The sequence below is a fragment of the Manacus vitellinus genome, unplaced genomic scaffold, assembly GCF_001715985.3.
Source record: "Manacus vitellinus isolate BGI_N305 unplaced genomic scaffold, ASM171598v3 scaffold_5_pilon, whole genome shotgun sequence".
Taxonomy (NCBI): Eukaryota; Metazoa; Chordata; class Aves; order Passeriformes; family Pipridae; genus Manacus; species Manacus vitellinus.
In genome coordinates this window covers 25,719,690-25,743,447 of record NW_021940682.1, presented here as the reverse complement: position 1 = coordinate 25,743,447, position 23,758 = coordinate 25,719,690, and the positions used below count along the sequence as shown (strand labels likewise).

The 23,758-nt window shown below is 32.6% G+C and overlaps 1 protein-coding gene across 1 annotated transcript in view; it reads left to right on the top strand.

Moving 5' to 3' along the window:
• The window catches only part of LRRIQ1 (leucine rich repeats and IQ motif containing 1), a 104,152-nt gene that overhangs the window by 62,449 nt on the left and 17,945 nt on the right, over positions 1-23,758 (top strand). Inside the window, exons 22-23 of the mRNA XM_018080893.2 lie at positions 1,135-1,236; positions 22,359-22,491. Of these exons, the coding sequence (XP_017936382.1) occupies positions 1,135-1,236; positions 22,359-22,491 (235 nt within the window). The remainder of the gene's footprint in view (positions 1-1,134; positions 1,237-22,358; positions 22,492-23,758) is intronic.

The window sequence follows — 23,758 nt, the reverse complement described above, 5'->3', positions numbered from 1 at the left end:
CTGCTTTTTTTCTCCTTGTTATTAATTTCTACCCTTTCAGAGAATTTGTGGTCACCTTTGTAGACAAACTTCTTCTGTGTCATCATTTCTCAGATATTGTCAAGAGCGGATATATCTGCTTGGGCTATTGTCTTCTTTGAACCATGTCAAACATATTTCTTTTAGTTTTTCTTTGGCTTTCTGTTACTCATGTTATCATGCTCAGTGGCATACATACAAAACCCTATATTCTTTTACTTGTCATTGTGCATCTGCTTTTGTTTCTATATTCTTTTCAGTCCCTTTTTTTTTTTTAATAACTGGCAGTTTATTCTGCACTGTGCTCAGAATTTTCACATTCCTTCTAATGCACTGTTTCCCTTGAGCTCCTACTTTCCTCCTATGCTAAGCAAACAGTTCTTAGTTCAGAAATAATGCGTGAGAATCACCTCTTCTGACTTGTGGGTTTTACATCAGTTTACCTTTTGTTAATTAAACTTTATATTTTTCTGCCAGTGTAGGAACATGTCTTATCTAGATTTATATACAATTCTGTGCTCATCTTTGCTTCTTTACAAAGTTTTCAAAATAATAGTTAAGAAACTAATCAAGATTTCATATTTTGGCATATAGATGAATCTATAGACTTCTGGGGTATTTTTTTATTTCAGTTAGGATGGGATATGGAGGAAGACTAGATTATTAACTACAAGTTGAGCCTGAAAAAATAAACTGTCTCCTTAATATTTTTTAGATATATATGTCTTGATTTAGACTGCTGAATCATTCTGGACCAAAGCTTTTGGAAATACTGCTTGGCATGGATCCTGTTAATATTTTTGCTTTAATTTCAAGCTTTAAAACTAGATTTTTAAAAAAAATATTTTCTGCAAATGTATGCTTTAGAGTTTATTTTTAATTTGGAGATGAGCAAACTAAAAGATCAACAGTGTTAAAATCCTGCACAATAGTGACTTTGATTCTCAGTTGCATGTGTATTTATATTGCTTTATTTAGAAAGTGTAATCCTTTGTGAATATATAAACTACTTTTTAAGATATTTTCATTTATTAAGTGGCTAAAAGGTGAAAAATTGCTTGAAGGAATGAATGAGCCAGGTCTGACCTTTGATTTTAACTTGTTCTTGTCATATAGACCCAGCTGTGCGCCTGGCGTTGTTCAAAAACAATGAAAATAAACATCTCCCTGTGAAATCACCAAGGAAGACACAGCCTATAAATGCTGGATACTTTGAAGGTATGAACAAGTATTTCACTTTATCTCAATGCATATAAGCATATATATCTTGCAATGTCTTTTAAGCAAGCCTACTTGAAATGTAAAACAATATGCACAAATAGAAGAAAGCAGAAGTTTAATGTCCTTATCTGTTTCTGTGTATCTCAAGTTACAGCAGCAAAACATTTCAATTTCAATTCATTGTGGAGGGCAGAGGGTGCTCCTAGAGCTCAATTCATATGGAGTTGGAGCCTAACTTATTTATTTATAATTTTTATTATTAAATCTTCATCATAAAAAATGTCAAAGCATGTCACAGAGGTATAAAATACAAAGCTTTAGAATAAAATTTTATAAATGAAATATCCCTTCGAATTCTTCATTTCATTGACACCTTTTCTCAAGCTAGCCATTAATTCCTGACAATCCTTAATGTGTTTTTAGGAAGCTACTTTCATAGATATTCCCTAAAAAGACACCATTTGACATAAGATGAGGAAAGAAGCTTCAGCATGTAAATATAAAATTTGTTTTCAAAAAATATTTAAATACTGATGTAGCTCTTTCACTGTTGAAATTCATGCTCAAACTATCATTGGTTTCTGTAAAAAGGTCCTTCTTGTAAGAAGAAGGACCAAAGACATTGTTTGTATATATACTGTTTTGATTCCTTTTGCAACTCAATAATGTGCTCGGAAAGTCCTCACCTCTATCTTTTTATCTTTTTCAAAGACATAGTCATATGCTGCCTGATCTATTCTCAATTCTACAAAGTAAAGTTACAAACGATACTGTATTAACGTTCACTGCATGAGGATAAAAATTAGAACATGTCTGAGACAGGTGTGAAATCAATCTCAATATACCTGAAGTGCGATTCAATCAATTAACCTAACTATATGAAAGCCCAGATTTGCCTAACATTCATGAGCTCATGCTCATATTTGTTTAGAAACAAATATTGGTGAATTCTGAAGAGGAAATATTTTTGCACTCTTATTGCCTTGTATCCAAGCATGAATTTACCTTGACTATAGAGAGTCTGTGTATACTGTGACTGAGCATTCCCACTGTCTCATGTATGTTCCTATGGCATATGCTTATATATGTCAGAATGCATCATATGCTGAAGAAACAGGACATGCAGACTGCCTGCAAAACACTGGATGTCCAAACCTATAAATAGTAGTGTGAATGTTCAAAACCATGTCAGAGATAAACTTGTTTAAAAGTTCAGTACCCTAAAGTCAGTGTAGGTTTAGTTTAGCTTTCCTGCCTGGAGACATTTCGCTTCATTTTTAAAAGCCAATGTATGCATACTGAAATTACTTCTTGAATCTATGGAGAGTAGGTAACAAGGCAGATCAGATATCAAAAGGCAAGCACATTATGGCATTCTCGATTATCTTTCATTTCAATGACCATTGTACTCCTTTGGCCAGCTAATAAACAGAGATTTTTTTCACCAGTCATGGATGCTCACATGCAATCTGCTGAACCTTCAATTCAGACAACACTATTCTGCTTGACCTAAATATAAAATTGTCCTACTGGAGACATTGCTACTTCAGATGGTATGTCCAGAAAATACTAGGTTGTGAATTAGAAGCAGAGTGCAACACAGAGCATTTATGTATGTGAGATACCATTAGACAGAACTAGGAGTTTCTAAATTTAGGTTTGGATAACACTTTGCATGTTATCCTCTACAGAGAAAAGCAGCTGCATGATAATTTCACAGAGGTGTGTTATCAGTTATTTCTTCCCTTGTTTCCCATTTCCCCTCTCTCACCTTTTGAGCGTTTCTTCCTCTTTTGCATGGAATAGCTTTCTTTGGGTCTGCTCTGCAATGGGAGTTCTTTCTGTAATAAGGTAGTATGTTTTCACTCTGTATCCATAAATCTTGTGGATACCATATATTAACAGAGAACACAGACCTGTCCTTTGCATGATGGAAATAAACTTCCTCCATTCAAGCCTCTTAACCTTCACCAATTGGCAGTGAGTCCTTGGGTAGAAAATTTGAAGTCCAATCTATCTCCTTCATAAACAACTAAATAAAAAAAATTAAAAAGGCACATTCTATATATTCCTTCTTTATTTCTTTAAATTGGGAAATGGGGGGGAAGTCATATGATCAACAGCAAACCAGCAAGTACACATGTGTTATCTGTTAAATAACAGAATCACTGCTTTTGAAAGGGGATGCCCTAGGAAGTGAAACAATTAGAACAGTTTTAGATTTTCAAACTGGAACACATCATGGTAATGAATATTTAAGAAGTAATCTAGTTAAAATGTACGATGAATTTCTTTTGTCTTTTTTATGTCTTTAGTTTTTGTGTAAAAGTACAAATAAGACAAAAAAGAATAAAAAGACATGAGGTATAAAACCGAAGAGTGAAAAGGAATGAGTTTAATATCTGATGCTTGTGTGTTCCTGATATTATTATTCTGTTATAATTTGCCTTCTCATTTTCCTCTTACAGAACTTTTGGTAAACTGATATGCAAAATGTCGGTAACAAATTTCAAAAATTTGTGCACAACTTTAATCCCATAGGATAATTCACATATCTCTAATTTGACATACACATTGTAGGAAAATACATTTTCAAAACTTGAGCAACATAATAAATTTTTACTAAATTTTGGATGAGTCATCATACTTTACTCACTGATATTAGAAAAATGCCCACAAGGGACCATTATTGCACATTTGTATCACAATAGCACACAAAAGTTAGTCAGAGCCTCTTTGTATTACACACTTCATCAACAGCATGAGGAAACATTGTTCCGACAGACAATAACTTACCATTTAAAAATACAAGGAACACGTGAAGGCACAAACCATGGGAATGTAATTCACTGCGTCTTAGTGGATATGTACGTGTGTATACGTGTGTATGTGTCAATACATATACATACAATACATGTGTTTCTGGTCACACAAATATATAAGCAAATACCATGAGTATAAGTAGGTATAATAATTCAGTAAGCATAGCACTTATGCCTTTTTATTTGTGTATTTTGAAAGGAAAGTAAATTATGAACAATTACTCTCTGTGTAATTACTAGTATCAAAATGCATTTTGTAATCCTAACACATTCTATCAGATGCTGTTTCAGATTTTTTAAAATTAATTTAATGCATGTGGTCATTGTATAATAGATTCATTACAACTATTTAAATAAGTAATATATTTGAGTCATGATTTTATATTGTGACATTAACTTGAGTAGGTTGTAAAGTAAGCCACAGAATATGCAGGTGTAAATATGTATTTACTGTTTCTCGCAACAAACTATACCCTGATCGAAAACCTGAAGACAGATGAAAGCCTGACTTGATGTACTTTCACTTCTCATAATTTGCTGGATGTTTTCTGGGATTATGTATGTTACAGTGCTTTCTTTGGTATGTTTCCATCTTGATTGTTGAGTTTCAGTTAGTGTCAGGTACATGACAAACAAAATATGCCTGCTTTAATGAATATTCTGTTTTAATGAATATTCTTGGAGATTTTTTTGTGGTTTTTAGATGGTGACATTTCAAAGATCTCAGACTCCTGGAAACTTTATAAGGAACACAGATAATTGTCATAATTTCCTATTCTGCATCAAAACATATTTTTTAGAAAGCTTTATGACTGCTTCTCCTCTTTTTGTCTGGAGGCTGTTCCAGTTACTAATTTAACGTCAAATAGTCTTGACAATTTTGGATACAGTAGATCAGGAATTGAAGGAAGAATCTATCCTTGACTCCTTCTCTTGGGCAGTTCCAATTAGTCCTGGCTGAACATGTAAGAGAGCATCTTTGCCATCTGTGGGTCTGTAATTACAAGATCTGTAATTTCATTTACACAGAGGAAGGATACTGATTTTTCCAGCCAACAGTGTGAATGCTTAGTCCCAGTACAGCAGCTCAAAACTAAAGAAGGAGCCCTAAGGCCTAACACATTGTTTTTGCTACGAGCTTTGGGAACAGTATATGTCTTTTTGGGTCCTCTTTGATCCAGCTGCCTCAGCAGTTTTGGTGGGTTATCCAAATAATTTTTTTTCAGTGGAATGGGAAGCTGGATTCCAATCTGCAGTAGATCAGCTGAGAGTCTGATCAAACTATCCAAGTATTATTTGTATATGATTCCCTTCATTTCACAGAATTTCATAGAATGTTCCCTACTTAATTTTGTAGGTTAGGTGATTTATTGGCATATATAGTATATCTATTTTTAGTCATATCTGTATCCATCAGTGAGGTGGAAACAGTGTACTGTGACTTCACCCAGAAACGTGCACAATGATTTATGCCTGGAACTTTAACTATTTTAAAAATATGTTGGACTGTGTTGTCAAGATATGTTTGCTGTAGTTTGGGAACCTGTAGTTCTAATTGGCAGTACTGTATTTCCTGTCATTTTATGCTCATTGGTGACTAAAGAAAATGTAATGGATATAATGTTAAGACAGATTTCATCAATACAAATTTGATAATGAATAGGTTATGCTTTCTCAGGTGGCTTTTAATTACAGCAGTATTTATTCATTTCTGTTTAAATTGTCAGTAGAAATAACATTTATTTTTCAAGAATAAGAGGTAAAATGAGCTTGTGATTATGTCATATGATTGGAAGATAAATATCAAGGAATCTATTTAGTCATCTGTTTTCCAGCTGATAGTTATATATAATTATGAAACTCCTTGTAGTCTAAAGTGAAAAAAATTGCAAAAAATTCTTATATATTATTATTACTAGCGATAAGTAAAAATGCAAATGTGAGACTTCAGAAAGTGGTACTTTAAGGTTATCTTTTTAGTTAATTTTGTGAGTTCATTAAAATATTGTTACATAATGATCAACCTAGTTTCCTAGATTTTCTATATTACAAAATATGAATACATTGAAGAAAAGCTATATGTGGTATTTAATAGAATTTATATTGATTCAAATCACTGATGCTTTTAAATATCTGTATGACAGTTAAGAGAAGGTACTGAGACTGTAATGCTAATACTCATCTTTTTACAGGCTTTAAATGTTTTGATGTTTGTTATTTAAGGGCATTTAAAAAGACAATGAACTATAACTAATAATTTGTGTTACTGTTTTCACCTTTTAGAAATTATCTATTTTCAATGGCATCAACTCCCAGGGATAGCATTGTTTTAAACATCCATTTCTAAATTAAGTCATCTTTTATTGAACTATGGTCTGTAAAGGATTAATAACCACATTTGAAATCTGACTTGCTGCAATTCTATGACTTGAATTGCCATATTTACGTTAAAATCTAATTATTAGATATCTCCCAGACTTTAAATTTGTATGCCACATTAGGGAAGAAGTTTCTAAACCATACAGCACTGACAAAAATAACAGAATAATGCATTTTCAGAGAATATAAGATCTGTCCTGACATGTGATGAAAATGTGTTACAGGAACCTATATTGTGGAAGGGGATCTGTCTTTTAAAATCAGAATTCTGTGGCTTTGTTTCTTATTATTTAGTTTGAGCTCGCACAACAGAACTCTTGCATTGAAATATTTTCTCATTTTAAGGAATTAATGGCTCTCCACCAGCCCTTAAACATGTAAAATGAGTAGGTTACTTGTGTCCAGTACATCCAAAAAGAGCCAGGATAAAATAAACATAAGGAGTTGGATATCTTGGAAAAAATCTGTCATGGGTTTGGGTTAATCATCTCCAGAAGAAATTCAACTTGATGCCTGAAATGTAAGACTTCTTGGAGAAAGCAGTAAAGCCTGAGGCAGTGTTGATCTGAAGGACTGCTCTCCATGGGTCAGAGCTGCTCTGCTGGCAGAGTGCAAACCCAGTTCACAACAGCGGTACACTGAAAAGTTGTAAAAGACTGCAGGGGCCTTACAGTGCACGCACTCAAGCTTTGGTTACATACTTCTAGTGGCCCAGTTTCTTATTATAAAATAAAACTGAAAAATAAAATCTGTGCCTAATTTTCTAGCCTCCTGTCCGTCAATGATAGTGTAGGATTTTTTCAGTATTTGTGGAATGAAGCGATCCTGAAATTATGTTAAAAATAAATATGTAAAACATCATTTATGTGCGTTTATGCAGTGCACTTCAGTGTCTGAATATTTATAAATGCTCTAGCCATATGGCATTTTTATTAATATTCTTGTTTTTTACATTCAATTACAAAACCTAAGCAAAGCAAAACAAAACAAAAAGAAAAGAATTATCTATTCACTTGAAGTTCCTGAACAGGAGGCATTTGCCATGTATGCATACCAACTTACTATTATGAATTTTCACTGTGATTCTAGTCTTCAGGGTTCATGAATTCATGTGTTAAAGGTTTCTGACCACATATTTCACCTGCCTGTGTACTCTCTCTTTGTTCTTGACTCTGCTGTTTTGCAGACTGTTGTAATTTGTGGTGTTACAAGGATTCTTTTAGTGCATCAGATTTAAATGTGGTCTCTAAGCTAGCAAGCATGATTTTCCCCAAACTTGCAAATCTAGGATTTTATACCATGTATAGGGAGTTACCTGTCTTTTCATAACATAGGAATTTACCAGTTTTTACCAGCCTAAAAGGAACTGCACTTAAGAAAAAAAATCTTACTGTTCTTTTGTTAATAACTACCCAGTGATGACTTCAGTAGGAATGAGATTTCACCCAAAATGTCATCGGAATTGAAAACTATTTTTTCTCCTTGTTGAATAAGATCACATAATAGTTCAGATAGTTTTATTTTCATCTTCTGAGATTCTACCTTTCTTTTTTCTCCTTTCCTTGTTATTTTATATCCAAAATATATGTAGTGTAGGCATCTGCATCTCAGCAATGTACAGGTAAGCAAGTTGATGCCACAATCAGATCCACAGCTTTTAATACTGCATAAGGCAATCATTTTAGATTAATAGATCCCGGAGTACCGAAGCATTTCAAATCCTTTTTCATTTGACCATTCAGTGACCTGATAACTATTTCCTGTCCCTAAGTAAGGTCGTGACCCAGGTCTTAGAGTGCAAAAGACAGATAATTTTAGCAACAAGTTAAATCCAAAAGGATTTGGTTGGAGGGGGTAAGGGAGAATAGGTTTGGCTAAATTCCTCTAAAATAAAGTGTTACAGCACTTGGATTTATCATGTCTAGTTAAAACTAATTGTTGAATTTGTTGCTATCTGTTTGGATGCCTGGGGAACTGTAGTCAATATTGGTGTGGTTTGTTTATTTGCTTTGCATTTACTGAGCAGTACCCAATATTCTTCTTTACACTTCAAAAAACCAATTGCTAATAAAGAGGTCATTAAAAGTGCATTTTCAGATATATTCAAAGCATTTTCCAAAGTGAGTGTTTCAAGCATTAAAATCATATTGCTATGCAAATAATGTTTTAACATAGGCTACCGAAAGTGGAGACTCTGTGTCTGTAAAAGTATCATGAATGTTACATTGCAGAAATGTTCCTCTTGCAAAAGAATTTCCATTTAGTATGATGCTATGAATAAGGAATATAATGCATTCTTAGAAATATTTTATAGGTACACATCTTGCTTCAGCTAGAATACATGACACATTTTAAGTCACAATTAAAGAAATGTTTCCTTTAGCTATAGATTTTAATAGCAATAACTCTGCATTACTTTAAACACTTTCAGAGATGAATTAAAGGAAGCCTTTCATACCAGAGCTTTTAATTAATTTGAAAATGTAATTGATTAAACTTCGCTTTAAAGGATTTTTTTTTCCTATTCTGTAATGGGAACTATGGTGTTACGAAGAATTAATACTATCAATGAGGTCAGAGATCTACAGCATTCCAGGGAGGCCATTTTCATGAGTGTAATGTTAAACACACATTGAAGTATCCTTCTGTTTTTATAACTAATGATGTTATTGTTCAGATGCATCATATATTTTGGTAGTGTACAACATTTTTCAAGCAAAATATTAAAATAAGACTCTAAAATTGAAATATAGATATTCAAAATTTTATGCTGTTCAATACTAACAGCAAAGTTCTATACCTTTTACAATTTTCATGTAATCTAGAATATTTAATGTGTGGTGAACACAGATGATTTTACAAGGGATTGCAAGTAATTCAAATATTTTAATGAAAATGTAAACTATGCAGTGATATCTGCGTAACTTTTATGCTGTGTTATTTCTGTAATGTGCATCTTGCAACTTCATAACTTTGGGGTTCAATTCTTATCAAAACATGTTAACAGTTGCTTGAAATTCATAGGTTTCTGCTGGTTTGATGCATGCACTGCAGATATTTTATCTGTGATATACTTGTGAGTATAAAAAAGGTAGAAATAGTGAATTTTTCAGTTACACAGATAGATAGATAGATAGATAGATAGATAGATAGATAGATAGATAGATAGATAGATAGATATGGGTTTTTTTTCCTCATATTCCCAAGATGGGCTGCAGAGATAATGTTTTTGAATAAAATTTTGTTTATGTGACATTCTAGAATAGTTCTTTGCAGGTTTATTGTCATGTTACCAATCCAACATGGTTGTAATTTCATAAATTACCACATTTGTAGAATCTTGTACTAACCCAGTCCAGACAATGAGATAAAGAAGTCCAAGTACCCAGACAAAAGAACTTCACTTTTGCAATCATCATTAAACAAGTATATTATGAATAACTGATTTTTTTTAATGGTTTCTAAATGCGCATTGAGTATCAGGCTTACTAAGACCCTGACGGTAAAAAGACATTTCCCTAAGGCACTTGCATGCTTTTTGTTTTCTAATAAGAAGCAAGCTCAGCAGTTTTGTCTTTATGAAGAGACCAAGGATATCTCTTGTCAAGGATAGAATTTGACTTTTAAAAAGGAGTAATTTAAACTCTACTCTGTGTTTTTAAGTTAAGTGTACTGAGTATTTGCTTTAGTACCTGATGTATATTTTGTAATTGAGAAATTAGCAGTGAATGTGAAAAGAAAGAAAGCTATGTGCTACTAAGCCAGAAAGTTCTGATTTAACCTACCAATGACCTGGCTTTGTTTGTTCAGATGACAGTTCTAAAAGTGTGCAGAGAATATTCCCTTTTAATACAGTTATTTGCCGCAAGCCGTGACCTCACTGCCTGTCAGGGAGCAGGTCTGAATTGGCCCTTTCTCTGATATCGTGACATTGCTTCTGTTGCCTCGATTGTGACCTCTGATTGCATGATACCCCTGAGAGTTCAATTTAATAAGCGTGACTCCTGACTCTTAGCCAGGTCTGCCTTCTTAGATTTTGTTAGAGTCTACTTGTAGTCTGCTCTACATACACTAAAATACTGCATAGGATGTCATCATACTATGTGAGCTGTGTGCACTGTATTCAAAATTCTCTTTCAAACATCTTTCATTTATTACAAATGAAAATGTTTATAAAATCCTTCTTGGAATAAATTTTAGAAGTTGCTTCTTCCACATATATGGCTGCTTGGGATTTTTAGGGTTTACACCTTTGTATAAATAGTTACTATTATTTCACTATATTACTAAGCATGTGTGTTATCCATGCATCATACTAATTTCTTGCTTTGAAATTTGTTTTATTTCCCCTATGAGAGTGTTACATATTTCTATGACTTCCCATCAACAGTATGTTTGTTCATTATAGAAATAGAGGTAAATCTCTTTTTCTTGGTGCATAATTAATACAGTCACACAAGACAGTATTGATGAGCACCCAGAACACTGTAAGATGTAGTTATCCAGGACCAGTCAGGTGAAAGCTGAAGAATCTCTTTGGAATCCAGGAGAAGGTGAGTAGAATTAAGACTTTTTAAATACCATTGAAAATAAGGTATCCTTGTTTTAGTGGTGATTTTGCTACATCATTGCATTCTTTTCTCCTCTTTTCCTCCTCTTCTAGCCAGAATGCTAAAGAAGAGTCTGTTCTGAGACCTGGATGCCTTGAGGGTGGTGATGCTATTCAGATATTTCTCCAGTTTTAGTACCCCTTGATGCATTCACTGAACCGCTTTGGAGAAGTTCAAAGATTTGAAAGAGAATTTCAAGAACTGTGGTACAAGTTACAGACGAGTTTCTGTATTTACTTACATGCATTTTCTGTATTCTCATTGCAAATATGTATACATTTTTCTAGCCTCTCTATCAGTACCTCTAACACAGTGCTTCTAATGAATTTATTTATCTTTTCAGAAGAGCAGAAAAATCTTGCTGAAGAAAATAATTCTTTGTACTCACGTCTCTAGTTAAATTAAAAAAAATTCTGTAAATATTACCATTTAATATTTCTCTATTTATTCAAGTGCCTTAAAGAGTTCTGTCCATCTTTTCAATCAGATTACTTTATATTAAAATTGTTGTATCTTGTATGAAAAGGAAACTGCATTGGAATCTTTCTTACAAAACAGGTTCTATATAAGAAAAAAAGTGGATATTTTCTTGTTACACTCAAACTTGACAATGAAATGCTATCATTCTGCTTCATGACAGTGACTGTTACAGTGGAAGCAAAATCTTGGTTTGGGCAGTTAAATTATGTTTTGACAAATTCCCGTGTACAATTATACAATTTTATTAACTTCATTTAGTCTATAAGGTTTTAAAACTCATAATCATCTGTTTCCTTCTGTATTAAATAGTATAAGATTAGCTACTGAAGTTCCTTAATCTTACGTGGGAGTTTGCTTACCTAATTGAAATTTATGGGATTTCAGTCCTTTCTGGATCAGACCTTAATGCTCTATAAATTCCTATTTGCAGGAACTTAGATCATCAGCTGCAAACAAGTGAATAACTGTTTTAACCTGTTGTTGTGCAACAGGTAAAACAAATTGCACCTTTAAGTTATGTCTGTGTTAAAAGCTTTTGCAAATGTAAACAGAATGCACATGAGGCAAGTTCACCTATTTGGAATCATTATGGTATTTAACTTTTTCCTTCCTTTTCAAACAAATTTTATATATATATATGTATATATACAAAATATATATGTAAATATCAGTGAGTTGGAGAGTTTGGTAGCAAGTTTAGCTAAAAAGTTTAGTGAAAAGAAACTAATTTAAACACACCTAGTCTGAGAATAAAATGTTTACACTCAAGATTAAAGGTGGTTAAATTATGTTCACAACTTGAACTGGAGGTTTTGTGTTAATTTTCTCTTTAAAAATAATTTTAATAAAGATCTACATAAAATTCTATAAAAGGAGGAATCAGTGCTAATTTATTCCTATTTCAACTCTGATTTCTTCATTCAGTGAGGTGAATCATTCAAACCTTCTCTGCATGGATAGAAAAAAACCTGTGCCATTGTAACTATAATTGATCCAAAATCAATATAATTAAGTCAGTTCCATACCCGTGGGGCTGAATACTCTTGTTGGTTTCTCTAAAATGATACACTGTGTTTCAATTCTTGCTTTTCTTCCATGTGTTTACAAGCTGAAAATTTCAGTCCAATTAGTCAAGAAATCTATAAAAATACTAAGCTCTTTGAGACATAGGTATTGAGAATTAACCTGGGGCAACTTGTAGGCAAACTGTGGATTTGTTTTGCTTTTTTTACCTGACCTTCTTTACAAATGAAAATTCCATTTCTTTTAATAGATCTATAAGACACAATTTTGAATTGTTTAATTTCTTCCATGATATCAACCAATTAAGTATAACCTAGTGAGAAGAATTAGTACTTTTATGTCTATATTTATTTATAGACACTCATAAACTCATAAGATTAGTGTTTATGGTTATATCTAAGCTGGATGTAAATATATAAGAATTACACACAGTGGGGGATGAACTCACTTTAGATGTAGAGTTTTAAGAAAAAGAACCATGTCTATCTGAGACTTTTTTTTTCATTTAATTCAATGAGCACAAGCCTTGTTTATACAATGTTTGGCATAATGACAGGCCTGATCTTCAGTGGTACCTCTTGGTTTTGCTATAGAATAAATTAAACAGCAGGCTTGTACTTAGTCTCTGTAGGCTTTATGTGTGTATTTGACAATGTAAAGTAATTCTGCTGTTATGCATTACTGCAGTGACAAAGCTGTGAATTGTCAGAGAATGTTCATCAAATACCTGAAATACAGGTATTTCAAGTCAACATCAAAAAGTAAGCCAGAAATAGTTTTGCCCAAACAAAATAAAACCCTTTTAAATTGAAAAATATATGATATTTTGATAAATCATGTATATCATATGAAATTCTATAGATAGAATAGATAACCAATTCATAGGTATCCATAATTGAATTACATAGTGACATTCGTACAATAATTTCATTATTTCCCTTTCAGTGTTACTCTGCACTGAAAAGTACCAATCATTTGTGGTACTTGTGCATGTCACGTGTGTTGATGAACTTGAGTTCTTAAAACAAGTTCTTCTATTATTCAGATAACTATCTAGAAAAAATGTTTATTCTCAAGAGTAAACATAATACTTTTTTTAAAATGTAAATTCCCAAGGATGGTCCTGTGCAAGGTTAAGGAGTTGGACTCCATCATCCCTGTGGGTCCCTTCCAACTTGGCTATTTTGTGATTCTGTGATATTTAATTACTTATTCATAAAAACTATGAGACAGTTGTTAATGTGGTGTAAGTCAGCTTTACTGACTAAGTTCGTGCTGGTCCTGAGTAATGATTTTTTTTTTGTTTCTTCTTAGTAGTTGGCATATGTGTCTTGTCACATGGAAGCTTCAAATTTTTATTTTGAACAATGTTTTGTTGGGTTTAGATTCTTCAGTCCCTTTCTTGTATGTCTAAGCCCTTCAGTACAAACAAAACCTACTTTAATGGTTGTCACACTCAATAAAAATTGATTGTATTTTGTAATTTTTACCCTCTTTATAGGGTACAACATAGTAGTTAGACCTCCTGCACTCTTACAAAATGTTCCCTTGTATTTGTTATTTTGAGAATGCCTTTGGAAGATCTTATGTCTTAAATAATTTTGCTTGGTTTATTGAATTTAGAGAAAGGTATTCCTCTGGCTTGGACTACATACAAAGTGATAATCTTTTCTTACTTGGGAATACTGTTTCATTACTGAGCAACTAAACACTTCTGTTGAAGTTCTTGATTGTTTCTGTCATTTAATTTTAAGAAGTGGGAATGGATACAAATAAAATATATAAAAAAATATTCTATAAAAACGGGGGGGGGGGGGTTATATTTTGCATATCTTTTCTCCTGAACAGTATAAAATCCTCTTTTCAATAGAGAACATCCATCATTGGGGGGTTTATTAATTCCCAAAGATTATGAGAAAAACTAGAGATACTGCACTAGGTGGATTTGGGAGTTCAGATAGAAATTATATGAGCATTTAGACAGAAAAGATAAACAAAATAGGCTCCATCTACTTCTATTTTATTTCTACCTTACAATTGCTGATGGATAACTAAGCATGGAAATGCTGAACATACTATTTCAAAATATTTTTTTGCTCCCCTTGATCTCTTTGGTTCTTCAAGGGTCTTGACTATCCAAAGATCTCTGGATAACTCTTGGTTGTTCTCCAAATTTACTTCTCAGCAATGCTGTTGATGAGATTTGCCTGTGCTGAGTGGCTGAAGGGAGTACTATGTAGACTACAGGACACCTTGTTCATAGAAGACTACACAAAAGAATAATGTGAAAGTATGTGCATCATACAGGCATAGCGGAGTAAAGTTTTTTGTGTGCTTTTTGAACTTGTAAGCACCTGAGTGGATCCTGGAAGCATGCTGATTGTGGGTAGAAGTAGTTTACATCAGTAATTCTTCTCTCTCTGTGCATGTGGGTAGAATATCACCTCTTTAGTTTCGTCATTTTTGTAGAGCTGACGTTTGGTTTTGGCAGGGTTGGTTTTGGGGTTTTTTTTAAGAAAGAAACCAACTTAACTTTTCAAGTATGAAGCAATTCCATGTTGTTTCTCAAACTATATGTACAAGAAGTCTGCTCTTGGGTGTCTGGACTGAGAAACGTTATTTCTGTTCTTTTTAGTTGGATTGCAACTTCTATTTGTTAATGTTTTGGGAACCTGAGGAGCCCATGTGTGAACATGTGTCTGTGTATGTAGGTGGATGCTGAATTACCAAATTTTTATATATATACTCTTCATCCTATTTGTGGTTATTTATTCTACATTAATTTCTGAATAAAATACAATCTATCTTCTCTTTCACCACATTTGTTTATTATAATATTGCCAAAATATGTATCCAGTGTACTGGGGCTGAAAAGTTTGGATACCTTCAATACTTACCTTAGTACAAAGAATATTACACAGAATGGCTGATACATTTCATCTAAGTAGAGTCGATGACTATATAGCATTTAATCAATAATTCAGTAAAATTCAAAATCATAGAGTCAGTCACCAGCATTTCCAAACTTGGAAGGTTCCAGAGAAATTAGAATCTTAATATTTCTAGATGTTTGTGCAGTTTATTCTCCTGCTATTCTTCTGCTTTTCTAGGGTAAAAAACTTGGAATGGCTTTGTTATTCACTAGCATTAATATAAATAGCCATAACTATATATCTAATTCCAGTGTTAAATGACTGGAATAGCATTTTGAAGAAATACACCAATTTTTCTGTGTATTTCCTTGATATGAATGTGTTTCAACAATAGTCTACATAACTCTGAATGTAATGGTTTAAATTCTTTAATTAAATTAATCAGTTTAATCAAATGGCAGGATATTGTTTTGTTTTCTGACTCATTTTTTTAGAGAAACAGGGAATCTCATACAATCTGTTAGAGAGTGTACACCTGTATTAAACCAGTGCACTACTGTTCCTTTACTTTTTTTTGCATCTCTATGACTTATTTTTAATTGACCTAAGCAATCTATTCTTACATTATTACTGTTATTAGCCCTCCACTATGCAATCCCTACATCTTTCCCCAAACAGATCTTCAAGTTTTTGTCCCAAAATTCACTTCCTGAATCAGATTCAAACAGTTACAAATTAGCAAAAAAATGAAATCAGCAATTGCCAATGTTGTAGCTTCCTGTACACACTAGATGAAATAGTGCTTTAGGTTTATACATCAACTCAGAGAGGTGTCATATGTCTTAGTTATAGAAGATAAATGAGAAATTGTATTTAACATAAATGGAAGAGTACAGAAAGTGGTGACAGTTGGATGAATTGTAAGGAACAGTATTTATGCTGCCTTGATGTCAGTGCTAGGAAAATGAAGCTCATGAAGCTATTCAAGTGGAAATGTACCATGTTCACAAGAAAAGACATAAGCCTTTTAATATGGAGCAGTAGTTTGCAATGGATTTGTGTGATCAGAGGGCTGCAATAGAAGAGGTTAAGTAATCAGGAGATACTGGGAGAACTTCCTAGACCCTATTGTGACATGAATAGAGAGAAATAACTTTAAATGAGGTGTCTTAAAAGTACACTGTTGAAGGTAAGACTTGGATTTGCTTCAGTATAGGGAAAGGAACAAATTGAGCATAAACAGCATGCTAGGGATAAATACCAATTACTACCAATAAATAGTAGTAGTGCTGCATTCTGCAGAGGCAGGAACAAGTAGCAAAATAGAAAATAATTTGGGGGAAGGTCCAAGTATGAAATCCTATTTTCCTTGAATTTAGAAGATGAAATTTGTACTGTTTCAGTAGTTTAGGAATCTCAAAGGAAGGGTTCAGCTTTTGCATAATCTAATATGTTAGATTATAATAAAGACATCAAAGAGAGAACACAGAAAGCACAGGCTGAAATATGATAACCGCTGAAGCAGAATGAACTAGTCGATGAAGAAATTGGACAAGAGAAGGAGGTTTGCAGTATAGTAGATCTTATTTGTAGTCTGAAAAAATAATAAATACCTAGCAAAAAGGGGAAAAGGGCACGAGATTTAGGGAAAAAACCTCCATTTTTTTTCCCTTTCATTATTTACTTTTATAATTTTTGAAAGATATTCTCATTTACATTGATCAGTGCTCTCATGTTCATAACTCCTTATTATGTAAGTGATAAAGCATTTTTAAGCATCAAAAAATGTTGGTCATCACCTGATGTGATAGTCTTGTGACAAAATCCTATTTCATCTTTTATTCAGCTGTGAACTCAGACACTACTATAAATATTTTTATTTCATTAATTCTGGTCCTAGAGTTGGAAGTCAATTTAGTCAAAAGTCACTGAGATGAAAAAGTAGCTTCTGTTATAATCTGATCCTTACAGGATAGCTATGTCACAAACAAGTTTCTGTGGTTTTAAGGTAGAAATTTATGTACCCCACTATCTGAAAATTCCAGACCTGAGTTGTAGATAAACATTATCTGGAGCTATAATTTTTGGTAAAAAGAACTCTGAACCATTTACTGCCACATGGTACTACCAACTGCCTGGAAGTCATATAGATCTTGCTACTATAAATGTATTCACTGAATACCTGTAATATGCTAAAGACCACGCTAAATACCATTCTTTTTCCAAAACAGTCTGGGGCCTGTAGTGATTGCTATGTAATGCTTAGGTGTATTTAGTGACAAAGTAGACTTCTGACAAATGTGTCAAGCTTTGTGTGGAAAAAAAAAATTCTTCTCGTTTCTCTTACATTCTACTGTAAATTTCTGGGAGGTTTTAGGAGTGGACGGGGGGGGCTGTTTTTTATTATTGTTATTTTCCTGTCTGTTTCCAAATATTCACTTTTTGCCTTAATAGCAAGAACAAATCATGTAGTTCTTACTTTCTGTTCTGCATGTCTTATATAGACTGTGACAGAAATAATGCCATTTTTTTGTTAATTGACATGGAAAAATGAGATAAAAAGTTATAGTTTAGATTTGGGATTTCAAGATAGTTTATAAATGTGTATTATGCACATAACTGTATAGAAGACAGGAGAAGTAAATTCTGTATAAATATATTAAGGGTATATATAATTTATATATTATTTATATAATATACAAATATTTCTTGTATTATATATAGTATACATAATTATATAAATATATAACACATAATTTTAATTTTCACTAAGAATATTTGTTTTAGAGCTTGTACATTCAAACACAGGCTTACATACACACACCCTTATAATATATATTGCTGACCAATAATTTATGCCAGAATACTGACAGAGGAAAGATCTAATGCATTAATAGCACAGACAATAATTTTATATCCAAGCTCAGCTACTTAAGGCCTATATTAGGAACACCTTTTCCAGAATACATATTGAGAAAATTAACTCTGGTCACAGATTTTTTTTATTAAGGGAGGAAAACTTAGAATGATCAAGAATTTCCAAACCCTTCTTTCACATTGTAGGTCTTAAGTTTCGTAGTCTCTTACTTTATTTGTATTGTACTCTATATGAAGCAAGTTTTGAAGTGAATGAAATCACCTTTTAACTCAAAATTTGAAAGGCTGGATATGGTGCAGACTTCTCCACACATTTCTCTGTATCAAGAAACATATGACATAATAAAGTTAAACCTTTTATCTACCCATCATCAACAAATATATTTGAAAAAAAAAAATTAGTGTGTTGAATCAGGGTCCTTAGCATCCTCTTGCATATAAATTGATGAAGAGTACAGTAGCTAACTGGGATTTACACCAATCAGGATTGGTACAGTCATATTGTTTCAGAGCACACCCAGCAAACAGATTTGGCAGACGAAGGATGAGATTTTTCTGGATCACAAAGTTCAGGTTCTTACAGGTTTGCATGTGGATTTGGTGACCTAGAAAAGAATTTGTTACTTTCCTGTAATACTAAGTTCCAAGGATATTTCATATGTCCATGCTTTTCTGAGTTCTCTCTATTTGGATGCCCAAATTTTGTAGGAAATTGCCAGTAGGTGGCCCTGAATGCTTCATTGTTTCTGGCCTAAGTACACAATATGTGTGTAGATGATCAATTGGCAACACCTAAAAATTATTACTGTATTAATGCCAAATGTAAGACAATTCCAATCTTAAATTATTAATGTGTGTGTCATGTATTAAAAAAAAAAAAAAGTCAAAAAGATTGAATGCTTAGAAGCGATAATCTAATGAGGGTATGATACTTGAAATACCTCTGAAATTAATTTGGGTTTCAGTGGAGTTGTGCCTTCTTTGATGTCTGTCATTTTTCTCTGGTAGTCTAAGAGTTGTCCACATTTAACAATTAAAGATTATGGCTCTGATCCATTTCAAAGATGCAGATGCTTACAGCTCTTTGGAACTTCTGTGAGTGTTAGTACTTCTACAAAATCAGGTCCAGGTTTTTAAAAGCCTATAGCCCTAATGTAAGAAAACTATCAAGCCAATGCATGTTAATGATACTGATTCACCAGATTCTCAAGCACATGTTGTTCATAAGTGGAATAGAAAAGTGATAATGCAGTGCTTTACTTCATAACATAGATATTTTTTTCATAAGAATTAAAAAGAGAGGTGTTACTATTAAAAAGTAAGAATATGAGTACATTCCAAATAAGAAAATAGAATACAGTGTCCTACAACATTATAAACAAATTATTGAACAGTGTCTACCCATTTGGAAAAAAAAGTAACTATTAACACTAATATGGAACAAGAATATTCTCTCTATATAGCATATATATGTGCATATATGCTATATATATGCCATATATATGCTATATATGTGCACCCTATTGTGTGCACTTTTATCTTGGTTGCTTTCTTGTTTGAATTGTGTTTCAATAATTAACAAGGAAAAATAAATACAAATAAATTAAAATAAAATTTTATTAAATAAAACCAATTGTGTTTCAAACATAGTTCAATCAAAAATTGAAACTGCAACTAAGGAAAATTGTTTAAAATCATATTTGAAAGTAACTTCTCAAGCTAAAAGTATTCTTTTTTTTGGTAAGTTTTGTCATAGATTATTGTGTGTTCATCTTCTTTCAACACACAGACTCAGATGTAAACTTCTAATACTCTTTTTAAATTTAAATCCCCTATGTTGATTTCCCTTTTAATGGATGAAAAGATAGCAAACACTTTAATAAATGCATAAATAATACCGATTCAGAAGTAATTATCCTAAGGAAGATGGTAACACTGGAACAACTTTTCTGTAAATACAAATAAGAAAAAAACTAAATATCATTTCTTGGGAGATTATTCCTCATTGGAGAACATATGTAGAAGGCTCAGTCTCCAGGACTGCTCTTATGAAGTCACACAGAATGTGTCTTACTCTTGTTATAAATCAGTACCTTTCTTAAATGGAGAGCTGCAAAGGTACCAGTGTAGTTGTGGACTTGGAACCTATAAATTTCAAAATGTAAAGGTTAGAAAACTGTACTCCTGAACCAGGAGCAATATCACAAACTTAGAAAAGAAGAAATAGTTCCCACTTTAATAAAGGAAGGTGATGAACTGTGTAATTAAAATTCTTTAATATTTGGCACTGATTACACAATTCACTGCTTGACCTTTTTAATCAGCCCTCACAACCTCATTTGCGTAGATGCAGTGACTGTCCATCCAAGCTTTTCCTTTTCTGTCTTCCTAGGGAGGTACAGGAGAATTCTATACATCAGCTAAGGATAAATTCTTCTACCTAAGTTCTGGTCCATGACTGACTAGCAAGACATATATGACTTTATATTCTGGACCAGGACCTTTCCTAATTTTATTGGTGTAACTATGACCTTGACAATTGAATACATTCAGCCTAAGGAATGGATTTGGTTTGGATAGGGATTCCCTATACTAAGACAAATGGAGAGCATAACCAAAAGACATTGTATTTCAGACTATGAAATAAGTAACTATGATACTTTAATAGTATCCCTTACAGCTAAAAGTTGAAAGCGATGAGCTCACTGTAAAGCCAGGTAAAATACAAGTGAGAAATTATATTGTGGAGCTTATGCAGAGTAAATTATAATTTTTACAGATAAGTTTAAAAAATACTTCAGGTACCAAATGTCTTAAGAGGTGAGTTAATGCATAGCCTGTAACTCCAGTTTATGTTGTCTAAACATGAATAAAAACTATGGCAGTTCTGACATTTTCCTCTCCCACGCCTTTACAGTTATTGATAGTTAAAGCATTCATAGTGGGCAAATGGAATGATGTTAAGTGAGGTCAGCTATGCTTTTTGCTGGTTCAAGTGCTCCTGCAGTTTACTAAATAACTTCTAGTAGCTGCTGAATTCACCTATCACTGAGGAAAGAAAAATCTTTGAAAGAAAAATGAAGGAATAATTAGCAGCAGGGATGATAATTCAGTGTTGTCTGAAATAACATTAAAGAGAAAAACAAAAAACTTTTGTACCAAAAAAAAAAAAAAAGAAAAAAGTTTTCTGATGACTCATAAAAGCTCTGAGTTGAAGGTACAAAAAAGAAATAACCTATAAAGTTGATGTATAAGGGTAGAAACTAAAAAGTTGAATATCCCCATGCAACAATGATGCTTCCTCTGCAGTCTCTTCCAGTTCTGGCATCCTCTTCCTTATGTTTCAAAACATATCTGTTATTCAGCAGAATGGTCCCAAAAACTGAAGGGTCTCCAGAATTGTACAGATTTTTTTTTCCATAATATCACTATTTTATTCTTTATATTTATATGTCTTTTGTGATCCAAAAGTAGGTAGCAATTTGTGAAAAATAGTATCATATATGCAATTGCTTTGGAATCCAATATCAGAAACTGCCATTGAAATGTCTTAGTAGATCATATCAGTAAAAGATGGATCAGAGTAACATGATTGCCATGTGTCCCCTCTTGCATATAGTGGTGATATATTTTTTAACCTTATAGACTGGTAAATACAATTGTAAGTATAAATGAGTGTGTATTTTTAATTCTAGAAATAGCACAATAAACAACATTCATGGCGGGTGTGACAAGCAATTTATGTGTAACATTTACCTCTATATGAATTTCAAAATAAAGGATAGTTTTATTTCCCAATAAAATAAATTTATTCAGAAGGCCAATATTACATCCCAACACAGAAAATAATCATAAAATTAAAACTAATTTTAAAGTATTTCTTAAACATATCTGAAGGAACAGTTGGACTGTTTGCATGAAAATAAAGTAATTGCATTTTTTATTTTGCAAAAGGCAGTGGGCTCCAAGTTTATATAGAGAATCTTAAAGAAAATATATTTTAAAATAATGATGACAGACAGGAGTATCTCTTTTCCATCTCTTTTCCTCCCCAGGTAAAAAAGAAGAATGTTCTCAGCTGGATACTGCTTTAGATGAGAAATTACAAAGGAGAAAAGATTTCACATACCAGTGGCTTCATGCACAGCATTTGGATTATGAAGCAGCGAGTTCCAGAAATACGAAGTGGTGAGGTCATTGCCTTTAAATTAGATTTTTTTTTATTTTAAATTTCTCTTGTAAAGTGAAACCTAGGTTAATAGTTCTAAAACAAACATGATTTTGCAGCTAGCAGACAGTACACCATATTTCTGGATCCCAAACATGTCACCCTTTAGAATTTATTTAGTAATCATTGTATAGATACTTCTTCCACAGTGAAAATTAAATGATAAACAGTGCAGAATCTCATGGTAAATAACTACATAGTTTTATGTTAGCAATGCAGTGGTTTTTAGACCATAAAGAGTGTAGGAAAAAAGTTTTTATTCATCATATATTTTATAATGTTATTGATATATATTATGGGTTTAGGTAATTAGATCAACTGTAACATTAGCTATATTGTTAGATTTGATTAAAGAAGTTAAAAAATACCTTTTTTTAACTAGATAGTGTGTATTTATATTTTGTCTTCAAAACATAAACCCAACTTTTACCTCTTCATAGTATACTGTTTTAAAATGTTGTAAAATGCTCCTTCTGTATTCAGTTTTTGTTATTGAACAGATAAAATATCAACACAATTAAGGGAAAGGTTAATATGCCCTAAACTAACATGAAGACACAGTAAGTATATTTTGGTCATAAATTCAATGTGGCATCATTGATACCTTAGTGAAGTCACTAGTAGACACAATGCAAAGCACCTCTAATAAAACCAAAGTGTCAGTAGGCAGGTATGGCTCCATATTGTTCTGTCTTGTGTGGAAAAATATTCCACATACCCAGTTTGTATCAATGACTGTAGAAAGTATAGGAAGAATGTGTTCCTTAGGAAATATTTATCTGGCTTTGCCAAAATATTTATCTGTCAGTCATGTTCCATAATAGTGAAATACTCCCAAGTGTTTGTTTAAGATAACTTCCATGACTTTTAATTTGAATGAAAATACTGGAACAGAAACATGTAATGATGTTTGAAAGTGAGAAGGCACAGAAATTTATAAAAGAATTTTCTTAAATATTATTATGCTACCTCTTGAGATGTGTGCAATGCACTAGTATTTGTACTAGTGCAAAAATCATAAAATTATTTTTTAATGTGGCATAAGTCCTGATCTCCATTGGAACGTCACTGATAGACAGTTTATAACAGCTGATACATTTAGGCAACTGAGAACAATTTGATTCCTACATAGAGTAATATTACAACTGGTTTGGCTGCAACTTATGTCAACACATGCAAAAATTCATGCATGGTTGCATTTATTGACATATATATTTTAACTTAGTA